Below are 12,194 nucleotides of genomic sequence, written 5' to 3'. Positions count from 1 at the left end.
GCGGCGCGGCCTGGCGGGGCCTGGCGCGGTGTATCGTGCTGTGTCGCGCTGTGTCGCGGTTTGTGGCTTTTTGTCGCCGTTTGTCGCGATGGTGAAGCTCACGGCGGAGCTGATCGAGCAGGCGGCACAGTACACCAACGCCGTCCGCGACCGGGAGCTCGATCTGCGCGGTGCGCGGGCCCCGCGGGGCGGGAGGGGCTGTGCTGGGATGGGGGCGGGCGAGGGCGGAGGGCTGAGGGCCGGCTGTGGGTGGGTGTGTGTGGTGAGGCCTGGTCAGTGATGGAGCCTGCAGGAGGACTGGTTTGGATCCCGGAGGAGAGGCTGTGATGGGGATTAGAGGGTCCGTGATGGATCTTGCAGTGGGGCCTGGCGCCTTCCGTGGCCGGAGGTGCCGAAGCAGGACGGGGAAGCCGCGGAGAGGTTTGTTGGAGGGGCTGCGGTGGCCGAGGATTGGGGACGAAGAGCGCTTAAAGAGGCTCCAGTGGCTTCGGAACCTGCGGGGGATGTGAGGGGGTGAATCAAAGGTGGTAGAATGGTGTAGGTTGGCAGGGAACCTAAAGATCATCTCGTCCCAATCACCAAGAAGGGAAAATGGGGGAAATGTGGGAGGACTGTGCTGTGGTGGGATGTACCCCAGCACGAGGGATGTGCCAGAAAGGTGGTTTTGCTGAGGGGGAGGAAGAAGGATTGAAAAAGCCGTGAGGGCTGTTGGGTTTGAGGGGGAGAGTTTGGTCTGGGACTGGGTGGAGGAAAGTCGATCCCGAGGTGTTTTGTCTGAGACAGATTTGCATCCTCAGCATCCTCAGTCCATCCAGATTTGCCCGCACACACTTTGCTTTTGCTGCGGGCGCCATCTAATCCCTTCCTGGCACTCTCTCTTCAGGTTATAAAATCCCTGTTATTGAGAACTTGGGTGCCACTCTAGACCAGTTTGATGCCATTGATTTTTCTGACAATGAGATCCGCAAACTGGACGGATTCCCCCTGCTTCGGAGGCTGAAAACGCTCCTCATGAATAACAACAGGATTTGGTAAGGGGCTGTGTTTTGGGCTGATGGGACCCTGGGGCAGAGGAAAATGCTTTTGGCAGAGAGGTGTGTGTGTCTTTCCTTGCTGGGTAGGTGCAGGAGTGTTTGTTTCAGGCAATAAAATCAGCACTGAGCACTGTGTGGGCCCTCTTTCAGTTTCCTTCCTCATTCAGTGCAAAAGTCAGTGTTTTGTTTCTCAGCCAGGACAATGAGGTGCAGAGTCTGGGATTTGGCCATGTCCTTGGATTTCAGTAATCAGCTCCATAAAGACACAAAGAAAGGGATACCTGCAAGGGAATGGATTTAAATTTCATGTTGCATCTAATATTCTCGCAGTGATTTATTGCCACCTTTATTAGAAAAGTGTTTTGGATGCTCACACAAACTTCTGCCAGTGTCAGACTGGGTTGTTCACAGGGAGATCCTCTGTGTTACTGTGTTTCTCTGTGTATTTCCACCACTGCTAATTCCTGCCCTAATTTAAACCTTTGTTTTCTGTTGTTCTTCAGTCGGATAGGTGAGAACCTGGAGCAGGCTCTGCCCAGCCTCACAGAGCTCATTCTTACCAACAACAACATTGCTGAACTGGTAAGCTGCGAGGCAGGATAAAGCTAAACAAGCTTAAAATTTGTGGTTTTCATCTCTCTAATTAACCATTTTCCTGAGAGTAGTGCCATATGCTTTTGGTAATAGTTGTTACTTTCTCTTTAGAGTAATATCCTAGTTTTGGCAGTAGTTAGTGGTGTTCATACTTTAATGAACATGACTTGCATCATGCAGTGGAACAGCAGTCACAAAGCTTAGTGGTTTTCCTATTAAAATAATGAATTATTAATGAATTTAATTAATCTCTAAAATAGATACGAGTTCAGGAACTTTATTTTCAAGTATTTGATTTTTTTTTTTTGCCAAAAGGGCTTAAAATTTCTTGCTGTGCTCCCTTTACCCAGGGTGAACTGGACCCGTTATCAACTATTAAATCACTGACTTACCTGAGGTATGTAACCCCAAAAAGAAAAGTTTCTCTGCTGATTGAACTGTGCTGCTGGCCCTTTGCTCTGCTTTTTATGAGCTGTGATAGATCCTTTATATCTAAAAATTGAATTGGTAAACAGTGTTTCCTCTACTCTTTGTAAACATCTGGTAATTAATGTCTGAGGTTTTATATCACTGACAGATTGTTGGGATAGTGAGATGGAACATCTCCATAAACCAATACACAAGTGCTGAAGTGAGCTTAACCTATAAAAACCTAAAATCAAAAGGTTTAATCTGTCAATTAAAAAAAAAAGTTTAAAATACATGTAAACAAGGACCTCTCAATAATATTATATTTGGTGTGAGGGACAGAAAGAAATGCAGTTTGTCCTGTGATTTTTCAGTTTTCAGGGTCCAGATAGAAAAAGTGATGTTTCAGTTATTTTTTGTGGGGAGTATTAGGATTATTTTGAGGTTGTTCTTTATGTCATCCTTCAGTTAAATCTACTGAATTGCTAAAGTGCAAGTTTTTACTGTAGTTTCCATTTTATCAAAGAACTGTCACTAGGCTTATTTCACGGTGTTACTTGTTATCTGTTACAGCAGGAAGTACATGAATGCATTTCAAGTATATTAATATATTTCAATACAAGTGTAATTTAAAATATTTTGTATTAAGAGCCTCTTCATAACCTTTATTTACTTCACAGCGTTCTAAGGAATCCTGTAACAAATAAGAAACATTACAGATTATATCTAATTCATAAAGTTCCCCAGGTCAGAGTGCTGGATTTTCAAAAAGTGAAGCTCAAAGTAAGTCTGCTTGCTTTTGATTTAGGTTTGGGGTTTTTTTTTGTGTTTTCTTTTTTTTTCTTTGAAAATTCACCACTAACAGTGATCTTGTTGCCTTAGTTGTAAATTTTATTGAAATTCTGTAAGTGGCTCTACAACGCTCTCATTGTTTTCTTTCATGGTTTCCTTCTGTTAAGGATATAATCTGTTTAATTATATTTAATTAAGTTTTAGTGCCTTTGTTTTGTGTTACTCTTTGGTGTTAGTAGGAAACACCTCTAGAGAAAGAAACGAGCAAACAGCACAGCCCTCAGCTCTGGGTGGGGGATGAGTGTGGGAAGGAGCTCTTAAATTTAAGAGCACGAGGTTGATACATCGTTGAGTGTTTGGGCTATGTTTATCTGCTTGTTCTTACATCTGGTCTCCATGTACCAATTTCACTGATGAAGATGAGCCAAAGTGTCTTTCTTGGCCAAGACAGAAGCTTTGCAAACTGTGATGTTCTCAAATTAACTTTGTGTGTGTGTGTGGTATCGCTGTAGGAGCGACAGGAGGCAGAGAAAATGTTCAAGGGCAAACGGGGTGCACAGCTTGCAAAGGATATTGCCAGGAGAGCAAAAACGTAAGATAAAACAAATTTACACTGGCATCCTCCTTCAGAAACACCACTTCCTTTGTGTGCAGTATCAGGCAGAAAACTGAAATATCAGCTGCTGGCAGGATGCCTCAAAAGCTTTGGGAGCCACAAGTGCCTTGTCCAAGCACCCCGAGTTTTGGATGGTGGTGAATACATCTCAGAAATATTTCTGAAAGAGATAACTTGGTCAAGGTGGATTCACTGAAGTCAACAAGCAGGAAATCTTACTTTTATTTTTGTTACTTAGCTGCAGAGAGGTGGCCTTTATTTAGTTTGTGTTTGGTGGGGTTTTTCTCCTAGATGATTGGTAACTTAATTCTTTTGTTTTGCTGCAAAATCTGCTGTAGTTAGGAGAAGAAATACAAATGAAAATCTTTAATTAAGCTATTATAATACATGTTTGTTTAGTTTAATTGTTAAGTGGTACATCATACGTTTCAATCAACCTGTTTGGTAAGAATTCACATCATGTATGGCAACAGCATTTCCAAATTCATGGTTAAACAGAAAAATGTCTTGAACTGATTGAGCATTTGAAGCTCTGATAGATGGACTTGAGCTCAAGCTTGTGAATGGAAAGGGAATCACGTCTGTGACAATTTTACAATAAGCAGGTGATTTTCCTTAAAGCAGCAGCAGTTACCTTTTTCTTTTGACTGTTAAGATGAATTCCAGTTTAGTATGGGCTTTACTTTAGGCTGTTGTAATATCACATTCAACTCATGGGAACAGAAAACCCATTTTCAATTACTCTTTATTTATCCACCCTGCTTTTGTAATGGCAACAGAGCAGCTGAGTGTTCAACAACATCCAAACTGAAGAGCTTTGGTCAACTGCCTGATTAATGAAGTTAATTTCTGCCTCTGAGCGGATGAAAAGGTGGGGGGGAATGGGACAGTGAGGACAAGCTGCTGGTGTTTCTGAAGGAGGCAATTCTTCACTGTATCAGTTTGTTAACAAAGATAAGATACTACACTTGATGGAATGAAATGCCTTCAAACCTAGTTTGGAAGCATTTCAAGTTAAAGAGAAGCAGCTACTCTTGAAAAAGCGTAACAGGTCTTTATTTTTTTTTCCTTTTGAAGCTTCAATCCAGGGGCTGGTCTGCCAACTGACAAAAAGAAAACTGGGCCCTCCCCAGGGGACGTGGAGGCAATTAAGGTAAATATGTCAGGAGAACAGTGGAGGAGAAAAGCTGTCAGGGATCTAAACTGAACAGACAGACAGATCAGTGTTGCTGACTCTGGGTTAGATTCTTTTGCTTTAAGTTTTCTTCTGAACCACCTGTATTTTGAAAACTTAAAAGAAATGTTTACCTGATCTTAGAGTTCTTCCAAGGGAAGGGGGAGGTAACGATTTGTCATTTGTAGACTTCTCTAGTACCAGAATTTAGCAGAACTTTCATTAGGTGTCAAGTGTCACTTAACTGGTGGAAATCTGGGGTTTGTGTTCATTCTGAGCAGACTGACACGGGCTGTGTGAGGATAGCTGGTGGAAATCTGGGGTTTGTGTTCATTCTGAGCAGACTGACACGCGCTGTGTGAGGATAGCTGGTGGAAATCTGGGGTTTGTGTTCATTCTGAGCAGACTGACACGGGCTGTGTGAGGATAGCTGGTGGAAATCTGGGGTTTGTGTTCATTCTGGGCAGACTGACACGGGCTGTGTGAGGATAGCTGGTGGAAATCTGGGGTTTGTGTTCATTCTGAGCAGACTGACACGGGCTGTGTGAGGATAGCTGGTGGAAATCTGGGGTTTGTGTTCATTCTGAGCAGACTGACACGGGCTGTGTGAGGATAGCTGGTGGAAATCTGGGGTTTGTGTTCATTCTGAGCAGACTGACAACTGGCTGTGTGAGGATTCACTGAGTTCTCTGTTTCTCAGACTGCCATCGCAAACGCCTCGACCCTGGCCGAGGTGGAGCGGCTGAAGGGATTGCTGCAGGCGGGACAGATCCCCGGCAGGGAGCGCAAATCAGGTCAACTCTCTGCTTCTGCTACTCTTCTCTGAACAGAATCCACCTCTCTTCCTTGCTTCCCGATGCTTTATGTGATCTCTGTAGGGAGCTGGGTAGAAAAAGTGTGAGTTTGTCTCCTGTGGAGCACATCCCTGGCTCCCTGTGATCTGCCTGAGCGCAGCTCAGGTGCCAAACAAGGGGCTTCGCTGCATTGGATGACTCCAAAGTTCATCCCAGTTATTTAACAAAACGAGATGAGTTACAGTCTCTGGAGCTGTGCTGAGGACCAGTGCCTCGGGTGTGGGTACAGCAGTGAGTCTGGGAGCTCTGCAGAGATGGATCTCAGCCCCAGGCTGACCACAGCTCCCGTTTTCTGTACATCGGGCCTACCTGGATTTTCCTTTCTGTTGAGTTTTTAAACGTTCCAATTATTACTCCTCAGCGGAAGGGTGGGAAAAGAACAGCAACGCCTGCAGCAGCTGCCCTAAAACAATGACGTGTCCTTTCAGGCCCTTCGGAGGATGGCGAAGAAGAAATGGAAGAGGACACGGTGCCAAACGGATCGTAGCCCTCCCCCGGAGCCCTTTCGTGTCCCGGGCCGTGCCGGTGTTCCCGTCCTCGCGCATTTCGTTGTTCAATAAACGAACGATTCCTTTTTCTCCGCTTGTGCCGCGTCCGCTTCCCGCTCGGGGGCGGGGGGGCGTGCGTTTCCTGCATTCTCTGGTTGGCTTGTAGCGCACTCTGATTGGCTGCCTTGCGCCACACCGCATTATTTCATTGGCCGGCGCAGCCGAACGTTACCCCGGGCCTTCCGCCAGCGTCGGCGCGGCGCTTCCAGGCGGTGACGGACGGGGCGGTGATTGGCGGAGCGGGGCGGGCCCGGACGTGAGGGAACGGCGGACGGGGCGGTGATTGGCGGAGCGGGGCGGGCCCGGACGTGAGGGAACGGCGGACGGGGCGGTGATTGGCGGAGCGGGGCGGGCCCGGACGTGAGGGAACGGCGGACGGGGCGGTGATTGGCGGAGCGGGGCGGGCCCGGACGTGAGGCGGCGGCGGGTGATGGATCTCGGCGGGCCCGCGGCGGGGCCCGGGCCGGCGCTGGGCCGGGGCGGCCTGGAGGCCCTGCAGCACACGGGTGAGGGGCCGGGAGCCGGGGGTGAGGGCGGGGGGCGGCGGGGCCGAGGCGCGGAGCCGGGGCCGCTCCCCCGCCCGGGTGGGCCCCTCGCCGTGCGGCCCGCGCTCACCCCCGGCCTGTCCCCCTGGCAGTGGGCTCGGTGCTGTCCAGCTATGGCTGGTACATGCTCCTGGCCGTGGTCGCCGTGTATCTCCTGGTGCAGAAGGTGTCCCGCAGCCTGGCGGCGCGGCCCAGCGCCCGGCCCGGAGCAGCTGAGGCGGCGGAGGGTGAGTACAGAAGGCGCTGCGGCCTCTCCGGAGCCGGTGTTTGTGCCTGGCCCGGTGTGGGAGCCGCTCGGGCCCGCACGGGGCTCCGCAGGCGGTAACGGCCCGCAACGGGTCCCGTGGTGAGGGCTTTTAATGGAGAGTGATGCTCGGGATAACTGTTCAGCCCACAGATCGTGAGCCTGAAGAGATGACCGGGAAAGGCTGGGCCAAGGGAAATGTTTTTAAAAGGAAGAAAGGAAAAGCTGTGTCCCAAAATAAAGTGTTTGGGAATGAAGGAGTGGGACATCGCAGAACAGGGGATATCTGCTCTTGGGTGGTGCAGGAGCTGAGGGGATGGAGATTAAAAGCACGTGTGGTCAGGTACCAAATAACTTTTAGACTTACCAAACAAAACCAAAACGCCCAAATCTAAATCCTGGGGAAAATACTTCTATAAATATTTGCTTTTTATTAATATTCATCACCCCCCTTCCAGTTATTCTTTCCCAGTTCCTGCTCTGGCAGGACTGTGTACATTTGGGGTGTGACGCTGTGTTGTCTTTGGGAGTGTGGCACAGGTTGTAAATCCCACCCAGTCACGATCCTGCTGAAAAGCACAGGTTGTGCTCATGGATCTGCCAAATCCATGAGTGCCTGGCACGGATCCCTTGGGCACATTGGCACGACAGGACATGGGGCCTCAGTAAAATCTTATTTGCGTGCCCTTATCCCTCTGCTCTTCTTTTGTGATGATAATTAAATGGCAATTTAATTGCCCAAACTGCCTGTAAAATGAAATTACTGAAAGTGCTGACATTTCTTTTTCATATTCGTCACTGGATCATAGCAAAAAATGAGGCAAACAAATGTGGAGAGGCTTCAGCTGCTGGGAGAAAACAGAGCAACATTTGCCTTTTTTGGGGGTTATAATTTTCCTATTGACCTTCAAAGGCCACTCATGAAGAGCAGTGGTGACTCAGTGTGGATTTTCTGAGACCTCCAGGTGTCTCTTGAGATGTGTGTCATGTTTGTAAGTGATTTCTCTGCTGATGGAGGGTGTTAAATCCAGTGCTGCACTGACACCAGCAGGACCCATTGCCAGAAGGAGTAGGAGTGAGTGTGGGCTGGTTACCTCATGCTTCTGCATAAAAAAAGTTCTCTGAGTAAAAATGGTTCCTGCGAAGCCTGGGTGATGTTTCTGAATTAATTTGTATCTAACAAATTCTTCAGAAATAGAGGGAAGCGTCCTTGAAGTGCGAGGTTTAAATTTTGTGGTTAGGTACACTTGTGTCCTTATTAAAATCCTGTTAAAATAATTGCTTTAAAACAGTAAAACATGGTGAAGTTTAATTCAGCATATAAATTACTACAAAGGATTAGCTGGAAACTGAATTTGAGCTGTGATTTTCTGCAAAGCAGTTGCAGGGAGAGATGTGAGCCTTTCCTTATTACAGTTCTTTGAGGAGACCATCTGGAATTTACTTTGAGTAGCTTTGCAAACTCTTTCCTGATTTCCTAGAACCTGATGTGGTGGTAAGAAGGCAGGAAGCCTTGGCAGCAGCTCGCCTCAGGATGCAAGAGGAATTGAATGCTCAAGCAGAAAAATACAAAGAAAAGCAAAGACAGGTAAGCAGAGAGCATTTCTTCCTTTAACTGATAAATTTGTCATCAAGCACTTCGCAGCAAATTGTAATTGTGTGCCAGGGTCACTGTGGGCCTGGTGTTCATTTTTTACAGGTAAATCTGTACCTGCAGGAGCTTAGCTGTGTGTGCAGTGAGTGGCTGGAGGGGTTTTGCTGGTGTTTAAATTAACTGTACCACTGCACGTGTGTTTTCTGCTCTTAATGGGAAATGTAAGCGTTAGAAATGTAGCTTAGCATTGCTGCAATTTGAGGGTCTGAGGAGATCACGAGAAATAGCAAATTGCTGAGTGGGGAAGTGCAGAAAATGGGTGTGATCAGCGTAGCAATTACACTGATCATCATCCCACCTTTTCTGGTTTTGCTTTTGCAGTCAGAGACTCAGACCTCAGTTTATAGCTGATGCTCCCAGTAACACTGGCAGTTAAAAACAAAGGAAAAGTCCTTTATTTCCTCTGTAGAACCCCACACAGCGCGTTAGATTACTGTCATAGGCAAATTTCTTTACCGAATACTTTTTATAGGCTCAGGGTTTAAACTTGTCACTTGGTTCTGTTTTACTTTTAAAATCTTTTAAAGCATCAAGTGGCCAAAAGAAGCTGCAGACTCAGTGCGTCCTAAGGAGGGGAAGAGTTGTGGGTGTATAAAAAGAGTAAATTCTTCCATAATCTCAGAGATACTGCATCAGATAAATCAGATAAATGATGAGTCTGTTGTAGCTGTTTCTGGGGATTCTGTTAGCTCCGAAATCTTAGTTTTAACATCAAATCTGTGTCCTGGATTTGTTCCGTAGCTGGAGGAGGAGAGGCGAAGGCAGAAGATCGCGATGTGGGAGAGTATGCAAGAAGGAAAAAGCTACAAAGGAAACCTGAAACTGAATCAGGTAACAGCCCTGTGAATCAGCTCACAGTTGTGTTCATGTGATTAAGGGAGCTGAAATTCCTACTGAGTAACTTTCTGCTTTTCTGAACAGCAAGAAGTAGAATCTGGTGCCTCCGCCTCAGCACTCCCGAAATCCAAACCAAACAAAAAGCCTTTGAGAGGAGGTGGTGAGTATGGAATCCTTCAGACACTCTGAGTTTGGAACAGATCATTTATCCAGCTGTTCCTGCAGCCTCTGGACATCTTGTCTTTTTCAAGGAGGAAACAAAACGTTCCTTACAAATGAGCTCTTTATCTCTCATCATCTGCTCTGCTCTGCCCTTTGTGCAAAAGCTGGCAGGAAGTTTTGGGAGGGCTTTTCCCTGGGAAAAGAATGTATCAGGTGTTTTGCAAATACACTTTGGCATAATTTACTGAGATTTTTATCAGTTAGAATTACAGATTCATACAGTATTTCTGGGATCCCTCCCCCATTATTCTGTAAGTTCAATAATTTAGTATCTGGTCTGTCTGTAAAGCACCTTTAGTACTGACTAAATGCCGGAAGAGAGTATTTTAGTTTGTATTTTGTAGATTCATAAGATGAAAGAAATTACTATGTAAAATGCGACTTTATTTTTCATATTCCTCGATGCTAACCTATTGCATATATAAATCCTGTAGAGGTATAAACTCTTACCAACTCTCAAAAAGCACCAGAAGGTCTCACTGTTAAACTAAGTCACCCCTGGAATCATCTTGATGGATGAAGTGCTTTCTGTGGGCTCCCACTGCCCATGTCAGGCTCACTGGCTGTGCAGGCAGTCTGCTTCCTCTCCTCTCAGCCCAACAGCCCTTGCCATAGCTGCGGGTGGTACTTGGGGAATATTTTAATGACAATTTTCCACAGTGGACTGGATCCTCAGGCTGTAATGGAGGCCCACTGAGGGTGCAAGGCTGAGTAAATCGCTTGATTAAATGTGTGAAACCTGTGGATTCTTGATTAAATGTACTAAACCTCTATAGCAGTGCAGTGCTGGGATTTCTGCTTTGAGTATTTTTCCTGACATTTGGAGGAATCAGCGATTGATTCATGGTAGGTTGTTTGATGTGAGGGCAGTGTGAGGTCTGATGCTGTCAGGTATCTTCCATAGCTCTGTTACGGGATATTTACCTCCCTGGGGGATGAGAAATGCAGGGGTCAGGGCAGCTGGGTTTGGGCACCCTTCCAGCTGCTGCCTGTCCTAGTTTAATCCAAAATCTTTGCCAGGCACAGAATTAGAGGTCGCAGATCTTCTCCTCAGGTAGATCAGCGTGAAGTGAAAGAACCATCTGTGCTGCTCAGCTGCTCAATTGAGTTAGAAAGCAAAACTTGGCTGGTATGAGAAAAACAAATATCAAAGCTGAAGGTGATGCTGGGAGTTTCAGTGGAACAGGTTGCTTTGAAACCCCCCTGGTTAGCAGTGCTGCTAGAATTTGGGTTCTTTGCTTTGTGCAGGACAAATTGAAGGTGTTTGCCGAGTTGTAACTTTGAGTGTGCTCTCCTGACATGAAGTTTCCCACGGTGACAGCATTGGGATGTTCAGCTAAAGTGTATTTGCCTTACTGCCTATGCTTGCCTTTTCAGATGCTCTAAAAAAATACTTAGCAGTATTAATGAGTGGATTTACCTTTTGACCTTCAGAGTATTCCTTGCAGGACTGGAATAAAGGATTATTTTCAGTCCCTGACTGTTTGGACTCTTGGAGAACAGACACTCAGAGAGTTTAGTGTAAGAGTTGCTGCTCTATTTATCCTGCAGAGCAGCACTGCAGCTTTAGTGTAGATTTAGAAAACTTAAATGGTAATTCATTTCAATTTCATTTAATCCAAATTGATCAAATTAAAACACAAGTGTTTTGCAATGGCCTCTAAAGAGAGAAACCCTTTCAAGCCTGGACATTTTCTGTGCTTTCATTTTCCCTAAAATGCTGCGTGTGTAAAGTATGAACAAGGTATAAATGTTGTAAGATCTGTTTTTGGTGTTCCTTGTGCATTGGTGAAGGGCTGTGGAGGGTGGATATTAATGGAGTGGATTTCTCCTCTGTGTTCTAGGCTATAACCCTCTGTCTGGGGAAGGAGGAGGGACGTGCTCCTGGAGACCCGGCCGCCGGGGCCCGTCAGCTGGTGGATGAGGCTAACGTCCCTAGTGCCCCCTGGCACTAGCAGGCTTGATCTTACCCCCTGTCTAACTGCCTGCAGCTGGCCTGTCACAGGGACTCCTTCGGGGCTGCTTTAGTGCACTTGTTAACTTAAAAGGGTTTTTTGGTTTGTTTGATTTACACTGTTTCCAAATTGTAACACATTGGCTGCTCCGACACCGGAAAAATCCCTGATCCTCTTGGAGAGGGCGAGGAGAGAAGCGATTTCAGTATAATCAGGTAATTTTCACTCTTCTGTAGAGAGGGAGCTTAGTCTCCAGCCAAGGTGAATCACCTGGGATTGTGAGATCTGGGCTTTCTGACAAATTTAATTATCTATGCTCACTTTACCTCTGTAAGAGGAGGGTATTTACTATCCTCAGACGTGTTACCAGATTTACCTTCCAGCTAAACACAGCCATTTAGAGAGGAAGGATATTATCATTGGCAGACACCTTGAATTTAGGCAGAGGGACTTTCAGAAAAAGCACAGGTGATCTGACAGACACCACGGATTTGCACCGAAGGCCAGTTACTGCAGGAGAGTCCCTGTGACAAGCCAGCTTGAATGATGTTTTCCTTATAAATGGTAAACAAACCAGTGAGGATTACTGATGCTAGACAGCAGACAGGGGGGTTCTTGCTATTCCTTTTGTTTTTTCTTTTTTTTTTCTTTTTAATTTCAACTGCTTTGTAAAAACAAGACACTATTAATATTAAATATAATTGCAAACATCATAAA

The 12,194-nt window shown here is 46.2% G+C and overlaps 2 protein-coding genes across 3 annotated transcripts; both read left to right on the top strand.

Moving 5' to 3' along the window:
* SNRPA1 (small nuclear ribonucleoprotein polypeptide A') lies at positions 1 to 6,050 on the top strand. 2 transcript variants are annotated; one of them, XM_040077739.2, is made up of 9 exons: positions 1 to 170; positions 884 to 1,031; positions 1,538 to 1,616; positions 1,979 to 2,025; positions 2,717 to 2,819; positions 3,341 to 3,420; positions 4,522 to 4,597; positions 5,319 to 5,412; positions 5,901 to 6,050. In XM_040077739.2, exons 1-9 carry the CDS (start codon positions 89 to 91, stop codon positions 5,957 to 5,959), a joined length of 768 nt encoding a protein of 255 aa, XP_039933673.1. In that variant the 5' UTR covers positions 1 to 88; the 3' UTR covers positions 5,960 to 6,050. The 2 variants fall into 2 exon arrangements, with proteins under 2 accessions (XP_039933673.1, XP_039933672.1); XM_040077738.1 differs by lacking the exon at positions 1 to 170 and adding an exon at positions 257 to 420.
* Positions 6,051 to 6,418: 368 nt separating this feature from the next.
* Positions 6,419 to 12,194, top strand: SELENOS (selenoprotein S). The gene is made up of 6 exons (XM_040077792.2): positions 6,419 to 6,526; positions 6,658 to 6,792; positions 8,291 to 8,397; positions 9,205 to 9,294; positions 9,385 to 9,460; positions 11,367 to 12,194. Exons 1-6 carry the CDS (start codon positions 6,451 to 6,453, stop codon positions 11,444 to 11,446), a joined length of 564 nt encoding a protein of 187 aa, XP_039933726.1. The 5' UTR covers positions 6,419 to 6,450; the 3' UTR covers positions 11,447 to 12,194.

Source organism: Hirundo rustica, chromosome 13, assembly GCF_015227805.2.
Source record: "Hirundo rustica isolate bHirRus1 chromosome 13, bHirRus1.pri.v3, whole genome shotgun sequence".
In the NCBI taxonomy this organism is placed as follows: domain Eukaryota; kingdom Metazoa; phylum Chordata; class Aves; order Passeriformes; family Hirundinidae; genus Hirundo; species Hirundo rustica.
The sequence above is the reverse complement of the archived record's forward strand: the minus strand, read 5'-3'. Positions and strand labels throughout refer to the sequence as shown.

Excerpts from the sequence above, each read along its gene's own strand:
- SNRPA1 (XM_040077738.1), top strand. The coding sequence starts at position 327 with ATGGGGATTAGAGGGTCCGTGATGGATCTTGCAGTGGGGCCTGGCGCC. Across the intron at positions 2,820-3,340 it reads TTCAAAAAGTGAAGCTCAAA|GAGCGACAGGAGGCAGAGAA; the intron begins GTAAGTCTGCTT and ends GTATCGCTGTAG. Across the intron at positions 3,421-4,521 it reads ATTGCCAGGAGAGCAAAAAC|CTTCAATCCAGGGGCTGGTC; the intron begins GTAAGATAAAAC and ends TTCCTTTTGAAG.
- SELENOS (XM_040077792.2), top strand. The coding sequence starts at position 6,451 with ATGGATCTCGGCGGGCCCGCGGCGGGGCCCGGGCCGGCGCTGGGCCGG. Across the intron at positions 6,793-8,290 it reads AGCAGCTGAGGCGGCGGAGG|AACCTGATGTGGTGGTAAGA; the intron begins GTGAGTACAGAA and ends CTGATTTCCTAG. Across the intron at positions 9,295-9,384 it reads GAAACCTGAAACTGAATCAG|CAAGAAGTAGAATCTGGTGC; the intron begins GTAACAGCCCTG and ends TTTTCTGAACAG.